This window comes from Lynx canadensis, chromosome B4 (genome assembly GCF_007474595.2).
Source record: "Lynx canadensis isolate LIC74 chromosome B4, mLynCan4.pri.v2, whole genome shotgun sequence".
Taxonomy (NCBI): Eukaryota; Metazoa; Chordata; class Mammalia; order Carnivora; family Felidae; genus Lynx; species Lynx canadensis.
In genome coordinates, this window is record NC_044309.1 from 77535404 (window position 1) to 77561356 (window position 25953).

The following is a 25953-nucleotide window of genomic DNA, read 5'->3' on the forward strand; positions in this document are numbered from 1 at the left end:
GCGTTTTTGTGGAATTATTTCAACCATCAGCCTGAGCTCAACTCTGTGCTTTTTTCCTTGCCAACCTAAGACCCACGGAGAAGACCTAGGTCGTACGGAGTCTGTGGAGGGGGGTCGGATCACTGCCTGCCCGCTTCTCTTTAATGCTCTTTCGTCTATCTGGCCACTAGTTCAGAGATTGACAAGTAATTTGAGAAGGGCCTTTCCCCTCATCGTCAGTTACTTCCTTCTTCAATTCCAAGGGATGCTTCCCCAGAATTTAAGAACCCTTACCTAAGGAATAACATCAGAATTAGACAGAAACTTTCTCCGTTTTCAAGGGTCAGGTGCAGCCGCAAACAGAAGCATGAGATTTTCGATTTCTAGCAAGCGGTTGGAAGGACCTTTAAGCCTAGAGGCCCCTGAAGGGAGGGAGGCGGTTTCCAAGGCAACCGGGCCGGGAGCGGTAGCCTCCCCGGGCTCCCTCCCTCCTCCTCCTCCTCGCGGTAGCCCAGGGTACCGCCGGACAGCGTCCTCCCGTGCTCCGCGCGCTGATTGGCCGCACAGGCCGCACGCTGATTGGCTGCGGCGAGGCCTCGCGGGCCGGTGGCAATGGAGGCGGCGGCGGTTGATGGTTGACCGTTGGCTCCGGGGTAGGGGTCGCCGCTCGGGCGATCGGCTCAGAGCCGAGCGGAGCGCACGGGCTGCTGACGCTCGGCCTGGAGCCCGCGGGCGAGACCTAGCTGGGTTCCGCCATGCCGGCCGGGAGTAACGAGCCGGACGGCGTCCTCAGCTATCAGGTAGGGCCCCGCCTCCCGCCCCTCCCCGGGGCTCAGCCTCCTCATCCTCTGCCCACCCTCCCTGCCTCTGCCCCCGAGCCGGGCTCCGCAGGCCACTCCCTGAGGGCGAGGGGAGGCCGGCCCGGGACACCAGGGGGCGCTCCGGGCGTTTGGGGATCGGGCCGGGGCTGCGAGAGGGTGACCTTGGGCCGAACCTGGGAGCCGGCGGATCACTGCCGCATCCCTTGCGAGGCCGGCAGAGGAACCCTGACGGCGGCGAGCGGTGACCTCTGTTCGCCTCGGGTACTCCCTCTTGGGAGAGAGGCTGGCTTCTGGCCTGGCGGTGTCCTGTTGGAACGTGGGAGAAAGGGTGGCCAGGGACCTCGCTCCGGTGGGGCAGGTCTCCTCTTTGTGTTGTTTCTGGAGACTTCTGGTTCCTCAGCAGCTCAGAGAAAGAGCTGGAAAGGCTGGAGGCTGGGGCCAGACCCCATTAGTGTGGCCAGCTTTATGAGCCTCGCCATCCCATTGGGCAGACAGCTGACAACTTCTGGCAGGGGAAGGGGGAATGGGCTGGGGAAGTGTTGAGAGGTCAGGAACAGGTGTTTATTTAAGGGAATGAGGAAACCAGGCTTAAGTAAGCCACAGCTCAACTGTTGGGGTGGCAAATGTAAGGAAAATCATCGGGCTAGGTGTCAGAGACTGCAGGCTCAAATCCTACATCTGCCTTGCGCTGGCTTTGTGACCTTGAGTAAGTCACTTGCCTCCTTGAACCTCAGTATCTCCATCTAGTAAAATGCGAATGAGAATACCTGCTTTGCTTTCACAGTGTCGTTTTGAGGACTGAATGAGGTGCTATTTGTCAAATGTCTATTGTGTGACAACCAGTAAGAGAGTGGTAGCTCACTGAATTCTCACTCTCCCCTTTCCTGTACCGTCAGGTGGTTGTTACTGCTCTGGAAAGAGAGATTGAAGGCGGGGGGCAAGTCTGAAGTGGGGGGGCTGTGGCGATGATGATGGGCCTTCTTAGGAAGGATGGTAAGTCTTGGAAACAAGTGCCATGTTGATGTCAGGGATGGTTTCTGTAAGGAGGCAGGGGAAACATTCTGAGTTTGTACCAAAATAGGCATCAGGCATGGACTCTCCTCTTCTTCCTGGTACTAGTTTGCCTCTAGACGATCCATGATTCCCTCTTTGCTTGCTCCATCAAAAAAGGAACCACATCTAAGATTTTGGAAAATCTTTCCATATCTGATCCCCCTAAGGCCTAAAAGCGTACTCAATCTATGTGGTGGGGATACAGTGATGAGCAAAACTATGCGATGTTCTTGTCCCCTTGGAGCTTCCTGTCTTGGAGGGTGGGGAGAAATAACCATGTTTAAATCAAATAACCACACATGTGTATTATTATGAACTGTGATAAGTGTTTTCAAAGACAGAGAGGCAGTCTCTCAGTGTTTCCAGCCTTGGTCTCAGACGAGAGAAGATTTTGCTAAGGAAGAAAATTAGAGATCTAAAGAATAAGTATCAACTGAGGGAAGAGGGAGATCAAAGGACCTTGGAAACAAAGAGAATAGCAGAAAGGGAACACATCTGGCTAGTTAGAGGGCCTGAAAGAAGGTCAGCGTGGCTGGAGCCACAGAGCAATGAGGGGAATGGTGTGGGATATACTCTGGGGTCAAAACACAGAGCCATTATAGCCCGTCCTGAGAAAGTTGGTATTTATTTAAGCAGCGAGGGGAAGCCACTGAAGGGGTTTAAGCAGGGAGGGGAAGGAGAAAGCAAGAGCGAGAGCGAGAGCGAGAGAGAGAGAGAGAGAGAACGCTCGAGCAAGTGCATAGAGTGAGTGGGGGGGGTGAGAGAGCAAGCGCCAATGAAATCATGATCAGATTTTCCTGTTGAAAGATTTCTCTGGCTGCAGTGGGGAGAATAGAATAGGCTGGAAAGAGTGTGAGGAGACAGTGTGCTTAACATGCAGAATGTGTACCAGTCGTATTGTCGAGATCATAATAACCCACAAGCTTCTGTTAGTGCTTTGTGAAATTGATAATTCCTGAGTGCTTCTGGGGTCGCACAGAAAATAATTATCTCCTTTACATCTAGTTCATGTAACTTTCATGATCAGTGGGGTGAGGAGACAAAAAGGAATAGAGTAGGAACAGTAGGACCTCATGAAGGCTGGGTCAGGTGATGGGCAAATGGATACTTGAGATATAGGGAGGAAAAGAAAGGAGGACAGGAGGGGGAAAGGAAGTAGGGTGATTTGGGGGACAAAAAGTCAACTGATTGAAAATTGCCAATGAAGCCTCCTATGTGCCAACTAGGCTGTGGGGGGTGGGGTGGGCGGAACGGACCTTGCAAAGAAAGGGATTGTGCAACTTGCTGTAAAGAGATTCTAGGCATCACATCTAAATATCACAAGTCTAGGCTGTTTTTTCTGGTTTGGACTATTGCACTAGCCTCCTACACTTCCCTCTGCTTTTTCTCTTGCCCTTCTATAGTCCACTTTCCACATGGCAGCCAGAGAGAGCTTTCAAAAACACAAACCATGCCTGATCCCATCTTGAAACCCTTCAGTGGCTCCCCAGTGCATTTTAGAGTAAAATCCAATCTCCTTATCATGGCCTACCAAACTTTAATGTGCTCAGGGACTTGTCCACCCTTTCTGACTGCCTCTCCCCCATTCTCTCACCATGCACCCCTGCACTGGCTTTCTTTCTGTTTCTTCAATATGGCAAGCTCCTTCATACTTGAGGACTTTTGCTCTTGTTGTTTTCTCTGCCTAGGACATGATTCTATCCAGGGTTTTATGGGACTTAATTCTAATATTACCTCCTCAGAGCGGCTTTCCCTGACCTCCCCAGTCACTGTCTTTCATATGATCCTGTTTTATGTTCTTAATAGCACTTATGACTTGTCTGACGTGTTCTTGTTTGATTTCTATATTTTCTTTTTTGGAGAGAAGCTTGACGGGGGCAAGGACCAGGCGGAAAATCTTGCCATATAGCACAGTTCCTGGTATAAGATAGGCGCTCAGTTGCATCAGTGAATGAATGCCTTTCCTGTATCCAAAGTCAATGTGCTTCTCCTTCAGGAGCTTGCGGTCTTGGGGTTAGCACGGAACATCAGGTGCCCATGCTTGCTTACACAAAAGCTGTCCCTTGTGTGCGGCTGTGCCTTTACTCAGGTGTTCCAGCTGGGAAATCCTTCCCCTCCTCTTCACCTAGAATATCCCATTTAGCTTTCAGGATCTGGCTCTTTATCACTCTCAGAATTCATCACTCAGTCTTCTCTGCTCACAGCACCCACCAAGGGCTATTACTGTCTCCGAAGTATGTGCCTTTAATCACTCTGCATTACTGTAGCTTGGTCTTTGACACCTACACCAATGCCTGGCTTGCAGCGAGCACTTAATAACTGTTTGGGAAGATATATGTGGCAAGGTATACAAAGGTTACATTGGAGTGGGAAGAGACTGCACTGAGGGAGGCCAGCTAGGAGGCTGTAATTTAGGATGAGTTAACGAAGGCCTGCCTTTCTGAATTTTGATGGGATCTCTGGAGGTGGTTATTGAAATTTTAGGAGTCAGTGAACTCTTAAAGGGGTTAGGTAGTAAGGGAGGAAGAAGGGCAGGGGCGCCTGAGTGGCTCAGTCAATTGAGCGTCTGACTTCAGCTCAGGTCATGGTCTCACAGTTTGTGAGTTGGAGCCCCGCGTTGGGCTCTGTGCTGACAGCTCGGAGCCCGGAGCCTGCTTCAGATTCTGTGTCTCCTCCTCTCTCTGTGCCTCCCATGCTCATGCTCTATATCTGTCTGTCTGTCAATAATAAATAAACGTTAAAAAAAAAAAAAGAGCAGAAAGCTCTAGGGAGAGCCCCTAGTTTGGACTGGAACTGAGGACATCTTGTATCTTCTGAGTCCTCCTGATCAGCACTTTCAGAACTGAGCAGAAAGGAGTACTGGAGGAGAAGGCCGGAGTGGTTGGAACCATCAGCACTCCAGCCAAGTGGTTCTGGGAACTGCAGGGAGGTTCAGGGACGGTGTAAGTGACGGAGCGGGGAGCAAGTGAGTTTGGGTATTCACCAAGGTTTTTATGTGAATCAGGCCTGCTCAGAATGGAAAGCTTTGCAGAAATCTTCAGCATAGCGAGCCCTGGGAAATGGGTGATGATTGGGAAGGGTGGCCGATGAGAAGACAGTCACATTCCGTACCTTATGGTAGACCTGAAAAAACTCCTCTAAAGAGTGACAGAGGCTGAATGCTAGCGCCCAATGACTGGCACGTGTCGGAGCCCAGTCAACACCTGCTGAATGTTGTTGAATAAAAACATCAGCCATAGCGGTTTCGCCTCTCACTACATTGCAGTGTACAAATCCGTATGGCCCCGCCCCCTCCCTACTGACGGGAGGTGTTCCTTTCCTAGGAGGGAGTGGGGAAAACCGAACATTCTCTGTACCTGGCTTTCCCAGCTCTGCTGGGGAGCTTCGGTAGGGGAGGGGTGGGCGGTCCTGACAAACAGAGAACTGAGGTAGTCTGGGGGACAATGCAGGCTGCAAATTTACTTCCTTCAAAATTTGTGGATAATTGCCTTAGCTCATAGTTTGCCTTGGCAGGGTAGCCGGGGCTCTCAGTCAAGACTGCCATAGTAGTTAGTAATCATTAGGACACAGAAAGCAACCGTGTTTATTCTAGATGTGCTGCCAGGTTACGGCAACAAATCTTAGATAATGGGGAGGTTGGTTGTTCCCTGTAAGGTAGTAAGTGATAAGTTTACTCTGGTCTTGGTAGTTAGGGAACCCTAATGTGTGTATTAGTTTCTATTGCTGCCATAGCAAATTACCACAAATTTAGTGGCTTAAAACAACACAAATTGATTATCTTTCAGTTCTCTACTTCACAAGTCCAATGCAGCTCTCACTGGGCTAAAATCGAAGTGTTGGCAAGGCTGTGCTTCTTTCTGGAGGCTCTGAGGAAGAATCTGTTTCCTTGATTTCTGCAGCTTTTAAAGGCTACCTTGTTTCCTTGGCTTCTAGTTCCTTTCCTCCACTCCAAGCCGCCAGCATAGGGTGTCTCAAACCCTACTTTTGGTATCACATCTCTTTCTCTGACTCAAGTCTTCTGCCGCCGCTCCCCCCCCCCCCCCAGCTCTTTAGGGATTCTTGTGATTGCATAGAGCCCACCAGATAATCCAGGATAATCTCCTTATTTTAAGTTCATCTGATTAGCAACATTACTTCCGTCAGTAACCTTAACTGGGGGACCATTATTCTGCCTACCACAATGTACTAACTAGCAATCTTAATACAGAACAGGAGTTACTCTAGGTGGGGCTCAATAAAAGAATCACTTAGAAACCATAGCTACTTTGAAATTTGAGGCCCTAGCAGGTTGCTGAAGAGTCAGAATAGGAAGCTCATGGGTATTTAGGAGCTCATGGCCACTGAGAGGAGGTCCGGAACGGCTGCACGAGTCCTTGCGGAACCTTTTTTTTTCCCCCCTCGCTATAGCAGTCTGAATTCAGTGAGGAAGTCAAATTCATGGGCATCTGTGGGCCAGATTCACTGACAGGGTGTCTAAGGGACCAGAATTCAGAGACTTTGCTGGCTAAAGAGAAAGGAAATGAGATGGAGAACTCTTGGAAGTCTGGTCAGTAAAAGGGCAAAGTACAAGTTTGAAGTACAAGGTTCTGACACACTATGGGTTTAAGATGGCAATAATGTAGATCTTGAACTGTGGACATGAATGCATGATTGGGTGACTTGAGCTCTCTGAAATGACTGGGTTCTTTGCTTTTGGCAATGATAGCGTGTAATGTTAATTGTAAGAATACAGAGAGGCTTGAGTTTGAGTTCCTCCCATCCCACTTACCTCTTGTGTGATCTTACTTAGCCTTGATTTTAAGACTGTTGTGAGGATTAAGTGGGGTAATATACATATGTAAGGCACAATGCTAGGCGTATAGGAAGTGCTCAATAAATGTTTGTTCCTGATACTCACTGTGTCAACTCAATTTGCTGATCAGAAACCCTGGAAGTCACTTCTGTATTTGCTGTTTTAAAAATGGTTAAATGTGTCAGAACTCAATAACTGCTTGACTCTTTTTTGTTGGGGGTAAGGATGGGAGGGTGGAGGGGTGGAAGGATGTCATACACCATGTCTGAAAACATCGGATCTTTAGGAAAAAAGATGACAGGGGTCTCTGGAAGTGAAAAGTCGGAGACTGACTGCAGGCATGGAGGGGCAGTTGAGTTGGGCAGGTCCACCACCCCACAGGTCCGGAGTGGCGCTGCAGGGGGCACGAGTCAGAGAGAGGGCTCCAAATGGACTCCACTGCCTGCCACCTTCCCCCTCCCCTGCAGCCTCCAAGGCTGCTTCCAGGAGCTGGAGCCATTATGTAAGACTCAGCCCTGACCCTGCCTTTTAATTTGTCCATTAACTGTAAGTAAGAATCTGGTCTGCTACTCAGGTATAGTTCATTCATTTTTCAAGGCTCATAACAAGATGTGCCTTGAAATTTCAATGTTTTAATGTGTATTTAACCCCCTTAGTTCTTTTTATCTTATCTAGTCCTTGAGGTAGGCACCCAAATCAATTCACATTTACATAGTGGGTCATTGTCAGTGAGCTAGGAGGAAGGACAGAAAAGAGGAGACTTAGAAACATTGCCTTTTCTCTAGTTCACTCTCCTTTCCCTCCTCCCTTCTTTCCTTTTTCTCCCACACTTATATAACGTGGTTCTCATGATTTTAATCTTTTCTGAGTCACAAGCTTCCCTGAGAATCTGGTGAATGTTATGGACCCTCTTAAGAAAAATGTACACTCACACATAATCCTCTGAAGTTCATTCATGGGAACCCTGGAAATCTATGGATAAGAAATCCTCTCTGCCATAAATAATGGTGGTATCAGAGGACATAATAGCCAACTGGTGAGGAATCTGTAACAAGCACAGACCAGTGAGACTTGATATTCTTTACTTTTTTTTTATGATTTTAAACAAACTTTGTATACACAGTACTTGAAATTTGTGGAACATTTCAAGCAGACAACGAAGTAGAAAGACTTGTAAAAGTGACTTGCTATGTACCCATGACCTGGCTTCAGCAATGAACACACACCTATGTTGTTTCATTATGTCCCCACACACTCTCCAAATCCCAGACATCATATTATTTCATCAGTAAAAACTTCAGTATGGGGCGCGTGGGTGGCTCAGTCGGGTAAGTGTCTGACTCTTGGTTTCGACTCAGGTCATGATCTCCTGGTTCATGGGATAGAGCCCTGCAACAGGCTCTGTGCTGACAGCATGGAGCCTGCTTGGGATTCTCTCTCTCCCTCTCTCTCTGCCCCTCCCATGTTTGCTCTCTCTCTCTCAAAATAAATAAGCTTAAAAAAAACCTTTAGTATGTATCACTAAAGATTAAGGACTTTCTTTTTATGGTATCACTACCATGTCACAATATTGTTATTATTTTTTTTAATTAACAGTTAACTCCTTAATACAATCAAATGTCCATGTAGTTGTTTAAATTTATGAGTGCCAGGGGTGCCTGGGTGGCTCGATCAGTTAAACATCTGACTTCGGCTCAGGCATGATCTTGCGGTTCGTGGGTTTGAGCCCTGTGTTGGGCTCTGTGCTGACAGCTCAGAGCCTGGAGCCTGCTTCAGATTCTGTGTCTCCCTCTCTCTCTGTCCCCCCCCCCCCCCCCCCACTCTATCTCTGTCTCTCTCTGTCTCTCAAAAATAAATAAACATTAAAAAATAAAAGATAAAAAAAATTAATTTAGGAGTGCCTTTTAATTTTTTAAATAGTTGGTTTACTTGAACCAGGATCCAAATGAGGTCCACACATTCACATTCAAGCCTGACATTTCAAATGCTTTGGCTAATGGTGTTTGACAGTGGCTCTGTTTTCTTTGGCAAGACAAAGAAAGTGGATGAACAATTATTCAGTGAATGTAGGCTGTGGTTAACCAATCTAAATTACGGAAACAAGTCGATTTTTCAACCTGAATATTTCAGGTGATTGACCTTGCTCTCCATATTTTGCTTTTATAGTTCTTAGAGTCATAAAATCAATTATGCCACCCTCCCCTCCTTCCTCTAGATTCCTGCTGTGTTCTATGTAATCAGGTATCTGTGGACAGTGCTAAGCATTGTTACCAATTGGTCCCTGTCCTTTGGATATTACAAACCTGCGGGGAAGCCAATACGAAAAATTATTCATATATATGAAGTTTTATGAGAAAATATATGATCATAGGGTAGATAAAGAGTTCAGAAAACTAGTATTTATTCATCACAATTTTTATTTTATTTATTTATATATTTTTTTAACGTTTATTTATTTTTGAGACAGAGAGAGACAGAGCATGAACGGGGGAGGGTCAGAGAGAGGGAGACACAGAATCTGAAACAGGCTCCAGGCTCTGAGCTGTCAGCACAGAGCCCGACGCGGGGCTTGAACTCATGCACTGCGAGATCACGACCTGAGCTGAAGTCGGCGGCTCAACCGACTGAGCCACCCAGGCGCCCCTCATCACAATTTTTAGATACTTACCACATACCAGACATTATACTAGCTGCTAGGTACATAGTGGTGGACATAGGGACAGCACCCCCACTTCTGGAACTTACAAGCGTGCAAACTACTTACAGTGGTAAGCTACTGTATTGGGCTCTAAGAATATAAAGATGGCAAATTGTGGCTGGTACCATCAAGAAATCCATGATCTAAAAGGTAAGCTAGATAAACAAAGGACAAATCTAAAATAAAGGCAAGTTTATCCACCTAAAAGTTATTCCTTAGAAAGATCTTTACATGAGAGTTTTTAGAGCTTAGATAGAAGTGAAACTGACAAGCTTTGGAAAATTGACCCAAAGTGCCTATGGTGGTGGGGAAGACATTGATGTTAAAGATGTATTAGAAGGTTTTTTAATAATTTTAACTAATTATAAAATGTGAAAAATTAATATTTCTAAGTTAATATATTATTTTACATATCTGTAATCTTTCAGTTTTATTGAAATATTTAGTATTCAGTAAATATTTATGTATCACTCAAAGATAAGAGTTATTTTTTCAATTAAATTTTTAAAATTATTTTAATTTCCGTACAGTTAGTTTCAGGTATACAATACAGCAATTCAACACTTCCACAAAAAAAAAGATAAAAATTCTTTAAAAAATAAGCATAGTATCACCTAAAGAAAAAATAGCAATTTCTTTACTATCATAAAAGATCTCGTCAATATTCAAATTGGCAATTGTCTCAAAAAAATCATTTAAAAAATAGCTAAAAAATTATTTGTTTGTTTGAATCAGGATTCAAATAAAGTCTGCACATTGAGATTGGTTTTTAAACCAATCTCTTTTAAACTACTGGTTTACTTTCTTTCTCTGTCCCTGTCTTTCTCTTCTTGCAATTGTTTGTTTTAAAAAAGGGGTAGGAGGAGGGAGAGGATTTGTTCTATAGCTTTATAATTTTGCTGATTGTATTCTCATGCTGGTGTTTTTCCGTGGAACTCTGTTTCACTGTATTTTCAGTAAATTGGTATTTCGATTTAGAGGCTTGATCAGATTCAGGGACAATTTATTTGTTAAGATTACCTAATGGGTGGTGATATAGTCTCCCATTAGGAGGCATATAATATCTGGTTGTCTCTCCTTGTGATGTTAGTGGCTGTTGAAAATCAATGCAATCCACTAGGGATTGAGAAATGGTGATGTCCTAATTCTAACATTCCTTTTTCGTTTATTCTTTTCTATAATAGGAAACTTCTCTCATCTCTTCTATGGTACTACTCTATGGCACAATTTATATAGGAAAGCTAGGATACATTTTTAACAGTTTCGAAAATAATGGGTTGGTTTGTTAGCATTCTTCTCCAATGGTGACCAATTAATTTTTATTTTTTATGTATTTTTTAACGTTTATCCATTTTTGAGACAGAGAGAGACAGAGCATGAGCGGGGAACAGTCAGAGAGAGAGGGAGACACAGAATCTGAAGCAGGCTCCAGGCTCTGAGCTGTCAGCACACAGCCTGACGCAGGGCTCGAACCCACGGACTGTGAGATCATGACCTGAGCCAAAGTCTGACGCTCAACCAACTGAGCCACCCAGGCGCCCCACCAATTAATTTTTAAAGTGACATTGTGAACTCATAGATTTTAACATATCTGATCTATTCAATCCGTTGCAGTTACTACTCTTACTGATGCTCAAATTATCCTAAAAGGCAAGGGATCTCTTTAAGTTGACTCCCTAGTGGTCTGTGAGTGCCTTTTAGTAGACAATGGTATTTTAAGAGACCACAGTCTGGGTGCTAAGGATACTCATTGCTACTGGCTGATCATTTTTTCTAGGGCTTTTGAGTGGACGGAGCTAGGAAATGTAAATTTATAAATTTAAAAACATTTAAAGATAAAAATGTATTCTATATTCTTGTTGACCCATCCAATTCAAAATCAGGACTGAATGGTTTTTACTTAACTTCTGTCCTAAGACCGTATTTCCTTTTACCCCTGCTGAGAATGCCAGTTCTCAATGACATTGAGAGTGACAGAACAAGTTGACATGATCACGAATATGTTTATCTCACAATGCACAACAGCCTCAGAGTGATAGCACCAACACTCCCACCAACAGATAACTGAACGGTAGTTTAAGATATTCTTAAACTCTTTTTGTCTTAGGGTATATACCACTGAGGATGTTCAGGCAGCTTATTGTATTTTACAGTTACTTGGAATAATATCTCTTGGAATAGTTATGCCATCAATTTGGCATTTGCTTTCATTTGATTTTTCATTTCTGGGAATTGCTTTTAAAATTTTTAGTTGTTTTAAAATTATGTGAGATATTGGGGCACCTGGGTGGCTCAGTCGGTTGAGTGTCGGCCTTTGGCTCAGGTCATGACCTTGTGGTTGGCGAGTTCAAGCCCTGCATCTGGCTTGCTGCTGTCAGCCTGTCAGTGCAGAGCCTGCTTGGGATCTTCTGTCCCCCTCTCTCTGCCCCTCCCCCATGTGCACGCTCCCAAAAAGTAAATATTAAAAAAATAAAATTATGTTAAGATATTTACAAAATAAGGTATTTTCAAAGAAGTCTAATTTTCTGTCCTTTTCTCCTCTAACCTATTCCCTCACTCCTCTATGGGTAACTCTTTAAAACTTTTTTTCATGGTGGGGCAGCTGGGTGGCTCAGTTGGTTAAGCATCCAACTTCAGCTCAGGTTATAGTCTCATGGGTTCGTGAGTTCAAGCCCCACATCAGATGAGCTTGTGCCCCACTTCAGGATTCTCTCTCTTTTTCCTTTCTCTGCCCCTCATTGGATTCTCTCTCTCTCCCTCTCTCTCTGCCCCTTGCTCACTCATGCTCTCTCTCTCTCAAAAAATAAAAAAAGAATAAATAAATAAATAAACAACAGGAATTTATTTCCTAAAATTTTTTTCATGACTTATTCTTCCTTTATAGGTTTTTAAGTATAAGCAGATGCTTATGTTCTAACACCCTTTCTTTTTTTATATATAATTTTTTTTAAGTAAGCTCTATGCCCCATGTGGGGTTTGAACTCACAACCCTGAGATCAAGAATCTCATGCTCCACTGACTGAGCCATCCCAACAACCTTTCTCTGATAAAAGTTAGCAAACAGCAAACAGTTTTCTCTACGTTGCTTTTTAAACTTAATATTCTATCTTGGAGATTATTCCATGATAGTAATAATATGAAATTTTAAATGTCTATAAACTAAATTCGTAAGTAAAACACTATAAGTATTGGAAGCAATCCAAGTGTCCATCGATAGATGAATGGATAAAGAAGACATGGTGTATACACACACACACACACACACACACACACACACACTGGAATATTACTTAGTCATAAAAAAGAATGAAATCTTGCTGTTTGCAACAATGTGGATAGATCTAGGAAGTATAGTGCTGAGTGAAATACATCAGTCAGAGAAAAGAATACCATATAATCTCACTCATCTGTGGAATTTAAGAAACAAATGAATAAACAAAAAACCCAGACTCTCTCTCTCTTTTTTTTAAGTTTATTTATTTTCGAGAGAGAGAGGGTACAAGTGAGTGAGAGGCTGAGAGAAAGGGAAAGAGAGAATCCTATGAGGCACAGGCGGGGCGGGGTGGGGGGCAGCGAAAAAAAAATACATATATATGTAGACATTTGACTTTCATCTACTTCCCTAGAAGTTAGTCTATTCAAGTTGCCCTCAAGAACTTTTTTGAATCTTCTTATCGGGGAAATGGATTGCTTTATATTCAGAGTTGCCTCATTTGAGGACATAGATGATAACTTGAAAAAGTGTTAGAACAGTAAGCTGGAAATTTGAGCAGGATCTGGAAGATGATAAGGATTTGATGGAGAGTTGGGGGGGTGGGGGAACGTTAGATGCAGGACATGTGAGCAAAGGCGTGAAAGTGGGAACATGCAGAGTGCCCATGGGATCAGTGAACTTGGCTGGAGCTGCAGGTTTGATCAGAGAAATAGACTGACAGGAAAATCAGTTAAGATTAAAAAAAAAAATAAGGGGAGGGTGGGTGATGGGTATTGAGGAGGGCACCTTTTGGGATGAGCACTGGGTGTTGTATGGAAACCAATTTGACAATAAATTTCATATATTAAAAAAATAAAATAAAATAAAATAAAATAAAAAATAAATAGTTCAGGGTCTTGATAAGGTAGGTGCCATTATAGTCATGATTTTAACAAAGAATTATTGAGCGCCTACTCTGTGAAAAGTCTGTGTAGGGTGTTGGAGGAACAGTGGTGAGGAAGGCAGACAGGGTTCCTCCCTCAAGGAGCAGAGACATGTCATTACAGAGAAGCGCAGTGTGCAATGAGGGCTTATAAATGGGGGGACCTCACTTGGTTCAGATGAGGGAAGCCTTCCAAGGAAGTGCATTGAGGCTGAGATCTGTGGGATGATGAGTAAGTATTGGCCGCTGGTGGTAGGAGGTGGGGCTAGCAGGGAGAGGATGATAGTTCTAGACCGAGGGAGCAACACTCAAGGAAGAAAGTGAGTCTGGTTCCAGAACTGAAAACATGTCCAGTATGACTGAAGGGCACAGGAGTGTGGCATAGAGTAGATGAGAGATGAGAGTAGATTTGAGAGCAATTGCACAGGAGGACCTGATAAGAAAAGGAAGCTATCTCCCTGAAGGCATATAATAGGCACTTAATACACGTGGAATGGATAAATAAATGCATTTGAAATTTCAAATGTGGACTAAGAAACAGTCCTGCCATGGGTAAGTGTAAGTAAATGAGCACAGGGTGCTTGTTTTGGAAAGAAGATCAGTTTGGTTTTAGACAACGTGGGTCTTGTGGTCAACATCCCAATGGTTTGTCAAATACTGAGTCAACAGTCTCAGGCTGTAGTTGAAATTGGAAGACTCAAGTGAGGGAAACCAAAGGTAGAGCGCTCTTGCTTGGGATTTATGGTTAGAGGAAGAAGACGAGCCTTAGAATGAGACAGGGGAGACTTGATCAAAGGAGCAGGATGGAGAATTTCAAGGACAACAGGCTCAAATACTGAAGAGAGATCAAGGAGATAAGTCGACACTAAAAAAAAAAAAAAAAAACATGTGGTTGACACCGCTTGCAAAATGCAGACATGCTATGCACTTGCATTTGTGGGGAGGTAGAAAAGGTGTGATATCTGCAGTCACAAGACCAGAGTTCATCCCACCTCTGCCTTTTACCACATTTGTGCCCTTGGGCAATAATTACTTAATCCTCTCTAAGTCTCCGGCTGTTCATTTATAAAATGAGAAAGAGAATGGCTGTCATTAAAAAAAATTTTTTTTTAACATTTATTTATTTTTGAGAGACAGAGACAGAGTAAGAGCGGAGGAGGGGCAGAGAGAGAGGGAGACACGGAATCTGAAGCAGGCTCCAGGCTCTGAGCTGTCATCACAGAGCCCGACGCGGGGCTCGAACTCACAAACTGTGAGATCATGACCTGAGCTGAAGTCGGTTACTTAATCGACTGAGCTGCCCAGGCACCCCTGAGAATGGCTGTCATTTTTGCATCTCAAAGTTATTGTGAGGTTCAAATGAAAAACGTATGTAAACCATTGTGTTTTCTCCCCCAAGGGTTGCAAAAAGGGTCTGGCATACATGTGCTACTTAAGTGGATGTCTGAATGAACATATGCTTATTACTATGGCTACGTATTTATATTTCAACAGAGACCAGATGAAGAAGCCGTGGTGGATCAGGGTGGGACCAGTACAATTCTTAACATTCACTATGAGAAAGAAGAGTTGGAAGGTAAGAACTGCCCTTCTTTGTGGTGGGGAAAATAAATGAGAGGCAGCCTGGTGTGGGAGGAGAATTTTGCCATCAGGAGATCTGCGTTTGAGCCCGCTGACTCTTTTCTCACTACCTGTCAGACCTTGGGGGAAAATCACTCAATTTCCCTTAGCCTCAATGTCCTCATCTGTTAAATAAAACTAGGGATATTAATACAGAGAACAAACTGGTGGTTGCCAGAGGGGAGGTGGGTGGAGTGGGGATGGATGAAATAGATAAAGGGGACTAAGAAGTACAAACTTCCGGTTATAAAATAAATAAGTCATGGAGATGAAAAGTACGGAGATGTAGTCAATAATATTGTAAGTGACAATTGACAATAAATATTGTAATAATGTTGTTTGGTGACAGATGGTGACTGCACTTACCATGATGAGCACGGAGTAATGCACAGAATCGCTAAATCGTCATGTTGTGCACATGTATGTTAACTGTATAATTAACTGTATGTTAATTATAATTCCATTTTAAAAGTAGGGATATTAATACCTTACTATTAGGTTCTAATAACATGTGAGACAGCGCTTTGAGCACTGTTAAGTCCGATAGAAATATTAACAAGTGATCTCTTCTTGAGACTGTGAAGGACTCGGGTCAGCTTGTCAATTCCTGGCAATTGCCCACAAATATAAATGTAAACATGTACACAGTTTGTACAAGAAAATAAAATATGGATAGTTTTAAAAATTCAGCTTGGTTATAAAACCCTGTTTTTGTCCCATCTCCAATGTTTCCCATTCTAATGATACCCATTTCTGCCTGCTGTTTTTATCTAAATAAGACAAGAGAAGATATACACCCCTATTCTCTAATTCACAGCACAGAACTGTATTTAAAAAAACCCAAGTGGGGACGCCTGGGTGGCTCAGTCAAGGAAGTGTCCCGTTTGGTTTTGGCTCAGGTCATGATCTCATGGTTTGCGGGTTCGAGCCCTGCACCGGGCTTTGTACTGACAATGCAGAGTCTGCTTGGGATTCTCTCTCTGCCTCTCTCTCTGCCCCTCCCCTCCCCTCTCTCTCTCTGAAAATAAACAGGCATCAAAAAAAAAAAAAAGCCCAGTTGAGGGGCGCCTGGGTGGCTCAGGCAGTTAAGCGTAGGGCCCTTGATTTTGGCTCAGGTCACGATCTCACAGTTCATGAGATGGAGCCCCACATCTGACAGCATAGAGCCTGCTTGGGATTCTCTCTCTCCCTCTCTCACTGCCCCTCCCCAGCTCACATGCACGCTGGCTCGAGAACACACACATACTCTCTGTCTCTCTCACTCAAAATAAATAAATAAACTTAAAAAAAAAAACCAACTCAAGTGCAAGGGAAAGGAGAGGGGTTTTTATTGATCTGCTCTGTCTACTTTACCTTATTAAGGCTCTTTTTTTTTCCTGTCCCACCCCTAGATCCCCACATGACCATTGGTAGTGCCCTTCCATTTTTCTTTTTCCCTTAGGACCTGGTTTCCTGATAAGTGGTGATGTTCGGTTTTATTAGAGAAAGGCTTGTGTCCAGTATAGCTTTAATGAGAACCCACATTTGGCTCAAAAACCTTTGTTAAGTCTCTGCAGCGTCCCCTGCAATGTGGAAGACTATGATACAGCAACTTTCTAATGACTGAGACAGCATGTAAAATGTTCTCTCTGTACTGCTTGTTCCCGTGACTTTTTTTTTTTTTTTTTTTCATCAAAGTTGTGTAATCCTCAGAGAAAACTTGTCCTCTGGATGGGGAGAGTGAGAGCTGTAGAGGCTGACTCAGCCTCTGGGTTTCTTACCATGAGAACTTATGTGGGTGGCTCCTGGAGGTCAGTGGAGGTTGGACATATCAAGGTCAAGTTTTCTAAGTTATTTTTGACCAGATGGAAGAAGAGCCAATGTGGGTTTCAGCGACCGGGAGAAAGTGGAGAAGGGGAGGGTGTGGAGGTGAGAGGCTGACATGTGTTGAGTGGCCCTCATGTGTTAGGCATTTGATGAGGCACTTTGTACCCGTTGTCTTTTTCATCTTCACAGCAGCCCCGGTGGGTAGGTATCATCCCTATTTTACAGGTGGAGAAACTGCTCAGGGTCATTTAGCCTCATGGCGGGTGAGACTGGGCTGGAATTCTGCCCTTTCTATTCCAGCACACGGCCTGCGAGGGAGGCCAGCACTCAGCATTAATGCAAGGAAGGACAGTACTCAGCACGAGCCCCCCAGCCTCGACGTCTTGCTCCGTCACATACACATTTTTATATGGTGTAAACATCATAGGGAATTTCTCTCGTTGCCTCACCCCTCCCTCAGCCCTGATAATCCTGTTGCCTCTCTACCCTCTCACTGCACCGTGAGAGCACTGTTGTTCTCTGTTCAGCTGTCTGCGCTCACCAGACCTTTGCCCTCAGCAAGGAGGTAACCGTTGATGAACACTCTTGTCTGCCTGGGAGTAGAATAATAAACATGAGCAAATCCCCTTGGATCCTGAGGACCGGGTTCCACTCACAGAGGTCAGCTGAGTAATTGGCAGTGGGAGCATCTTCTCCAGACGACATCATCTATTCCTTATGCACTCACCATTTTGCTCTAAAAGAAAGCTATCTATCACGTCATTTCTAAGGGATAGTGTCTTGGGAAATGGTCCTTTATACATAGAGCTTTTTGAAAACTAGAATCTTATCTTAGCACTTTTTAAAAAAGTTTATTTGTTTTTATTTTGAGAGAGAGAGTGTGCGTGCATGCGGGGGAGGTGCAGGGAGAGAGAGGGAGAGAGGGGATCCCAGGCAGGCTCCGCAGTGCAGAGCCCGACACGGGGCCTGAACTCACGAACTGTGAGACCGTGAGCTGAGCTGAAACAAAGAGTTGGACACTCAGCCGACTGAGCCAGCCAGGTGCCCTGTTAGCACTTTTTAAATCAAACACTGTTGGCAAATGGAGGACAAATGGTGCCCACTTCTCAGGCCTGATGTGGCTCTCGAGCAGCTCGGGAGAGGGAGCCGGGGTCTGCTATAGGCTTGCTCATGCTGTAGGCTCTGCCCTGACTGACTGTGACGGAGGCCCTAGGACTCAGGCTGCACTTGAGTGCTGTCATCTTGAAGGCATGAAATAAAGTCAGTCCCACTTTGATAGAAGACAGAAGTAAATTGTGTTCCACTTCAATGTGTATGCCGTGATACAGGGTTCTGTGGCTGCAGATTAATCTCTGGGTCTTCTTTCCCCTTAATTTTCTACCTTCTGCTCCACATCACATAAATCATTCCCTCGCCCTTTTTCAGAATTACTTCAGAGATTTAGTCTTGGGACGTCGCTACAGACTTTGGAAGTGTGCGTCTTTTGGCGTAAGCTAATTCCATTAGTAGGAGAAGGCACATTAAACCATGACATTGATTCTTTTTATATACAAGAAGAGTCCAAACCAAATATTGGAACGGATTTCCAAAGATAAACTCAATGAAGAGCAGTAGTCGTCCATGATGTGCTCCAGTGGACTGTCCCGCCCCCAGAGGGACACGGAACATTGCTTTAGTTACAGGAATAATGGCTTTTTCCATTTTTCCTGGCGGATCATTATTCCTGATTCAGTATTGGACTTAAGGATCCTAGAACAGGTTTAGTGTCCTCTAATAAGTTTGTAACAGAGGTAGGAGCCTTTTGATCCTATTTATAAATTAAAAAAAAAAAAAAAAAGGCTTGCATCTGCTTCGCATGTTAGATTCCCCCCTGTGGTTATTGACTTTGAGTCATCCTCTAGCCCAGGGGGTGGAACAGTCTTCTGTATGTGCTAATGAGTTCTGCGTGGGCACTGGCTAAACAGTGTGTATGACATGCCCTCTGTGTTGGTAGGCCTGGTCTCCATCCGCAAGGTAGGTCACAGCTGTGACTTCTGTCCTGCTCCACACGATGCAGCGCCAGTCCACTGATGGTTACTCTCTGTACGTGTATACGTACTTATTTTGGGCTTGTTGGAGGGGAGGTTGATTAAGTGGGCGACGGGCATTACTCTTGAAGCCAAGACTACACTGTACGTTAACTAACTTGAAAATAAACAAATAAAAAATAAAAAATAAACACACTAATGTCACACCTTTCCCATAAGTCTTTCAAACGAATACTTGTATTTGCGTACAGATAGCTCCCTTTGCACCTGGGTGGCTTAGTCAGTTGAGCATGTGACTTCGGCTCGGATCATGATCTCGCGGTTCGTGGGTTTGAGCCCCGCATCAGGCTCTGTGCTGACAGCTCAGAGCCTGGAGCCTGCTTCGGATTCTGTGTGTGTGTGTGTGTGTGTGTGTGTGTGTGTGTGTGTGTGTGTGCCTCTCTCTCTCTCTCTCTCTCTCAAAAATAAATTTAAACCACCATAAAAAAAAAAAGTAGCCCCCAAAGAGTAGATTTAGAAGGTGGAGTCTGGGTGAGTTGGTAGGTAGGTAGCGGGAAGAAGACTGTGGATGGGAAAGCAGTTGAATGGTCAGCAAACTGACCATAGGATTCGTTTAGTGAAGTCACCAGACTGCCAGAGTCCGGTTAAATGGACTAGATTTTATTGACTCTGTGTTCATTTCCTAGTGTCCATTTGTTTGTCTTCACCTCTGCTGATCTCACCCAGAAAATCGAAGCCCCTGTTTCAGAGTCCTCAGCCTAGAAACTGAGGCCTGATTTTCTGACAGCCGCTTGGCCCTTCTTAGCTCTGACCCCTGCTGGGGCTTGTTTTCATTTCCGCCTGTCTCTGGCGTTTTCAAAAGGTAGGCACTGTGGTTGGTTAATGTTTGTGAGAACTGATCGGACCAAAAAAATTCTTAGAGAAAGAAGAGTCTTCCTTCCCTAAGATTTAAGCTTTACCTTCCTACAGAGGCGCCAAAGGCATCTGAAGGGTGTCTTCCCCACTATCCTCAGACTTGCCTAGTGGGAATTTTGGATACCAAGCAAAACCATGCATCAGTCGCTCAACATTTACTGAGACTCTGCTGGAGTGCCTTTTTGCAGCAACAAGTAAGAAGAGTGGGAACAAGTGAACCATCTTGGCTTCTCCAAAAACGACCTTGCCTGAGCCTTTCCTAGTTTGGACGTAGACCCTGGACTGGACATGAGAAGTCATTTGATCCAACCTCTTTGTTTTACTTTAATAATGACAGCAAATTCGCCGAGAAAATGAGATCTGATAAAACAGGTTCTAACACCTAAACACTGCCCCTCAATTCCTATTTAGAATGTACTTAAAATTACATAGTACTAGCAATATACCAACAAAAGCCCCCAGTGGAAGTATTTAGAATGTGCTTAAGGAGAAGTGGGGGTCCTAGCCTGCCCAATAATCCTCTGGGGGAATTACTGGGAAAGGAAGCTAATGGTTGGGATGCCTCTGTTGAAGGACTGAGAGTCACCCCTCGGTGAGGCTTTTCTTCACGCAAGCCAAGCTTGACCTGGACACAGTTTTACAACACATAGGTCACTATTTTATTTTTTATTCTTGTAAAAAATTTTTTTTTGAAGATTTTATTTTTAAGCACTCTCAACACCCAACATGAGGCTGAAGCTCATGACCCTGCGATTAAGAGTTGCACACTCTACTGACGGAGCCAGCCAGGCAACCCCCTAGGTCACTATTTTAGGGGCTGGTTGAAGTGGTTCTCTGGGATCTAATTATGCTTTTCACTGCCCATGGGTTCTTCATGATCTGTCCCTGCCTGCCTCTCTGACCTTTTCCTCCTCCTCTTCTTTCCTCTTTCCTCTTGCTCTGGCCCTACTGGCCCTACTTTGGCTTTGGAATTCGCACATTCCCACTGTAGAGCCTATGCACTTGATCTTGCCTTGTCCTGGACTGCTCTTCTCATGGCCTCTCCTCATCACTCAGATGTCGCCTGTGATCATCTTAGCTACAATCTCTCTTCTTCATCCTACCCTCTACCCCAAACCCTTCAGCATGTTTTTACTTGGGATAATTATCAATACTTGAAATAATATGTTGTTTTCATGGTGTCTGTCTCCCCTAACTAGAATCTGTGTCTTGAGGACAGGGACCTTGTGCTTTTTGCTGTTGTATCCCCAGCCCTTGGAACAGGACCTGGAACAGTTATGTGACTCCAGCCCAGGTCGGTCTCAGCGGTATACTACGGGGAACTAATTAACATACTATAATGGAACATTATTAGTTAACAGATGGTATTTTATTGAGATGGCATTCAACTTAGTCATTTTCACATTTTATAGTTTTCACTGACAATGTCAGAGGTTTGGAATCCCACATCTTAGCAGACGACTTCTTCTGGCTCTGTATTTTTATTTCAATAAAGTTATGAGGTGACTACACTATGTTCGGAGATCTGCCTGTCAGAAATGTCCTGAGATGTGCATGAGTCAACACAGGATTGCCCTGAGACAGGATGAGGATGGGAGGTGTGATTCCACTGGATACTAAATATTTTATCCTCCTGCCTCTCAGCATTCAAATAAATCTCTCATCAGCTTTCCCTCCAGTACTGTTCCTTTTGTTCTTGAAGTATAGTTAACATACAGTGTTACATTAGTTTCAGGTACACAATGTAATGATTCAACAATTCTGTACAGTACTCAGTGCTCATCATGATAGGTGTGATCCTTAATCTCCATCATCTCCTTCACCTGCACCACCACCTCCCCTTTGGCAAACACTAGTTTGTTCTCTGTATTTAAGAGAGAGTATTTAAGTATTTATGTATTAAGTTCTTAAGTGTATTTAAGTTCTCTGTGTTTGGTCTCTTTCTTCTTTGTTCGTTTGTTCTGTTTCTTAAATTCCGCACAGGAATGAAATCATATGGTGTTTACCTTGCTCTGTCTGATTTACTTCACTTAGCATTATATACCCTTTAGGTCCATCCATGTTGTTGCAAATGGCAAGATTTCATTCTTTTTTATGACTGAGCAATATTCCATCGTTTGTATGTAAATTGGTATAGCCACTGTGGAAAACAGTATGGAGGTTTCTTCCCCCCAAAATTAAAAATAGGATTACCGTATGATCCAGTAATTCCACTACTGGGTATTTACCCAAAGAAAATGCAAACACTAATTCAAAAAGATATATGCACCCCTATGCTTATTATAGCATTATTTACAAGAACTAAGATATGGAAGCAATCCAAGTGTCCATCCAGAGATGAATGGATAGAGAAGATGTATATATAATCCTGTTTCTTTTTATTTTTCTTTATCACTTTGGAATTTGGAAGGCAGGAGAGGTTAAAGAAAAGGAGGGAGACATAGAGAAAGGACTGTTAGAGCTGCACTCAAAGGCATGTTAACTCCACTTGGAAGTGGAGAGCACTTACTGAGGAACCCCTAAAGAAGTTGAGTGCAGTCTTAGGAAACCCCATTGCTATGGAAAGAAGATGAAGAGTTGGTAACTCTTTCCATAAAGTTCCCCTATCCAGGAAGTCTTCCTGGATTAAGCTTTACATTCTCAGGTTGGCTTGGACCTTCTCAATCCTCTCATGCTTTGGTGAGTCTTTCTTCTACCCTAAACACATTCACTTTGGTGACACATTCCTTTTGTGGCTCCTTTCAGATTAGAGGCCCTCTTAGGTTAGATTTTGGACTCCTGAGAAGTTATCTTCCCGAGAGAGGCTCTTAAGAGACGTTCCATTTTCTGTACATTTGTGCAGCAATGGCCATCTGTAAAACACTGTGCTTTGTTATGTGAGGGATTCCAAGAGGAAGAAAGTCTGACCTGGGACCTCGAGAAGCCTGCAGATGAATAGTGGGCGGTATTAATTCTAGTTCAAGGCATAAAATAAGTGCATGAGAGAATGTTAGCCAAGGGCTCTGGGCATTTAGAAGGAGGAGACAGCACATCTGATTGGGGAGATCAGGAATAATAGCAGGAAGGAAGGAAGGTGCGTTTGCTGTGAATCTTGTGCAGGTGAGCCAAGTCCGTGTCTGGAAGGCATTGGCACATTTGTGGAATAGCAGGTTGGTTCAGGTAAAGAACGTGAGATGGTGGCAGGTGTAAGCATCTGAGGCTATGGAGAGGAGACAGGGTGTCTGGGGTGGATGCAGAAGGGGTACATCTCTAGACCTGCACCCCCCACCTTCAGAATGTTTAAATGAGGTGACCGTGTGTGGGATTTCCACTTGAGTCTCTCTTGAGCTGATCACTCAGTTCTTTTAGAAGCCCCTTCCCTTTCTTTTCCTAGTGAATGCACGATTTGTCCTAGTAAAGAAACGACTAGAAAGGAGACTGGGGCCTGAGGGTCCTGGCTGCACAGAAGTGAGCTGTGATCAGAGCAGTGCTTCAGGAAGACTCATTTGTAGTAATGAATCGATATGGGAGGAGGAAGGAGACTCCTGCTGTTGTCAAAGTGGGAGGAGAGAAAGTCTTGACACCCCTAATCTGGAGGATGTAACACTGAGGGGCGTGGGCAATAGCTCTGAGGTTTCAGGCCTGGAAAGTGGAGAGAATGGTGATGCCATGAACAGAAACATGGAAGAAATGGGTATGAGCCTGACTTGAAGTGGAGGATCATGGGTTTGCTTTGGGATGTATTGAACTGCCATAGATAAAGATTTGGGTGTTGTTTGAAGAAGTAAACTTTCAAATCGTGAGAGTAGATGCCAATAGAAAAAGGGAAGGGCCCAAGACCAAAACCTAGGGATTTTTCCTTTGGGGGATTGTGGAAGGGATGGAGAAGCATAGTCAGAGGAGTGCAAATGAGCAAGGGAGGGCAGGGGTACAGGAGCTAAGGGACCCTGGACCATCCATGAGAGGAAGTAGTCTAGGGATATGGATACCAGGATAGCCTGGCACATGGTGGGCTCTCAAGAAAGGCTTTTGAGAGATACATAAGATGATAGAGATTTGGTGATTAAGTGGTCCCTAATGAGGACACTTTCAGTGGAAAGTAGCCACATGTAGATGCTATGGAACAAGGAGATGGTGAGGAAAGGGAGCTAGGTGGGTAGACTGTTCCCAAAAGTGGTTTGATGGAGAAGGGAAGAGGACAGGTAGAAGCTTAGAGGGTAGCACCATATTGGGAAAGTTTCTTTTTAAGATAGGAGAGACTTGGGGTACCTGGCTGGCTCAGTTGGTAGAGCATGCAACTCTTGTTCTGAGGGTCATGAGGTCGAGTCCCACGTCGGGCCTAGAGTTTACTTTAAAAAAAAAAAGAGAGAGACTTGTAATCAAGAGAAAGCTGTGGAAGGGGTAGATAGAAAGGAGAGACTGGGGATAGCTGATGGAGTAGGACTCCAGATGCATGGGAGGCCACGCTCATTAGCCTGGCAAAGAGGAGAAGCTGGGGGAGAAAGCAAGCCAGGCTGAGATGGACAGAGGTCACATGAGACAGCCTAAGTCTTCTTAGTAACATATGAAGTGAGGTCACCTGCTCAGAGGGAGGAAGTGTCAACCAGGCTTGTGGATTTGAGGACAGTGACTGAAGATTGGAATGCTTCTGTAATGGAAGAAGCAGGGGATCAGTCCAGGATCTAGAGTGCTAGTGGCTGTAACTGGGCAGCACTGGGGGGGAAGACTAAGGCTCTGCGTGTCGGGGGTGGTAGCCTCCCAGAAGCTACTGATTTTGCACTTCAGGCCTGGCAGGAAAGCAGGGAAAGCCAGTGGAGGTGAGAGAGGCCTAGAAGTCACGAGCAGAATAAAATATTGCCTATAGAAGGAACAAATGAGTAGAAAAGGAGGACCTATGCAGGTATGCTGCGGGATCACTTGTTTTCTCATGTTCTTCTCTTCTTGTACAATATTTACTCTCTCTCCCTACAACCGCAGACTCGTGCTTCTTATGGTTTGTAACTAGTCTCTCACTTCTATTTGAGCTTGTTTATTCTACAACGAAGGAGAAAAAAGTAATGGAAACTGGTTCTAGAATGTATTGGCATCGTGTTAAGCATTGTACATACATGATCTTATTTACTGCTCATAAAAACCCTCTGAGTTTAAATAATAAGCTTTTAGTATTATTTTTTTAAAAACAGAGAGAGATTAAATAACTTGTTCCAGGTTACATGGTTAGTGAATGGTGTCGTCGAGTGTAGGACCCAGGCAGGTTAACTTGGGCATTTAACCACTTTTCTAAACTACCTCCCTTCCAAGACTTGCTGCGGTTGTCAGAGTGACTGTATTGCTTTTTTCCAATTGCTCAAATTGTCATAACAACGACTAGCATCTGTGTTGACCTTTATGGTTTGCAAATCAGGTTCATGCACGTTACTTCCTTTGATCTTAACACTCCTGTGAGGCTTGCAGCCACTGTAGGGTGAAGGAGTCCGTCAACTCCAAGGTCTCTATACATTTTTAGTCTTGGAAGTCTTTGAAGTTTTGCCACTAGAGTTGTGACCAGGCCAGAGAACTATGATTTTCTTTCTCTCTTAAATATGCTCAATTCCTTTTACTAATGGCATTCTCTGGGGTGCCTGGCTGGCTCAGTCAGAGGAGCGTGAGACTCTTGATCTTGGGATTGTGAGTTTGAGCCCCGTGTTGGGTATAGAGATTACCAAAAATAAATAAATAAAAACCTAAAAAAAAAAAAAAAAAAGAAAAAGGCATTCTTTGCACACACCTTCTGCTTTGTTCTAGGTCATAGAACTCTGTATGTGGGGGTTCGGATGCCTCTGGGCCGGCAGAGCCATCGTCATCACCGAACCCATGGCCAGAAGCACCGGAGACGGGGGCGGGGCAAAGGAGCCAGCCAGGGGGAGGAAGGCCCAGAGGCCCTGGCCCACGGTAACACTCTCGGGACAGAGGGTGGGTGTCCATGGCTGGGACCTCGGTGAGGCTGAGGGAATGTGTGATGGACGTCAAGTAGGTGGTCTTGCTTCTCTAATCCTTTTGTAGAGTTTTCAGAGCTTGCTTCCAAGAAGAAATGCCTCTAAGAATCAAAAATACCTTCCTGAAAAATTCATATAGTTCAGGTCCCCCC

At 44.3% G+C, this 25953-nt stretch overlaps 1 protein-coding gene across 3 annotated transcripts in view; it reads left to right on the forward strand.

The window, feature by feature from the left end:
* The first annotated feature begins 612 nt into the window (after nucleotides 1-612).
* Nucleotides 613-25953, forward strand: part of SLC4A8 (solute carrier family 4 member 8) — a 79855-nt gene continuing 54514 nt past the window's right edge. For all 3 annotated transcript variants that reach the window (XM_030322635.1, XM_030322636.1, XM_032593973.1), the window contains exons 1-3: nucleotides 613-779; nucleotides 14974-15055; nucleotides 25611-25757. In XM_030322635.1, the coding sequence (XP_030178495.1) occupies nucleotides 735-779; nucleotides 14974-15055; nucleotides 25611-25757 (274 nt within the window). In that variant the 5' untranslated portion in view covers nucleotides 613-734. The remainder of the gene's footprint in view (nucleotides 780-14973; nucleotides 15056-25610; nucleotides 25758-25953) is intronic.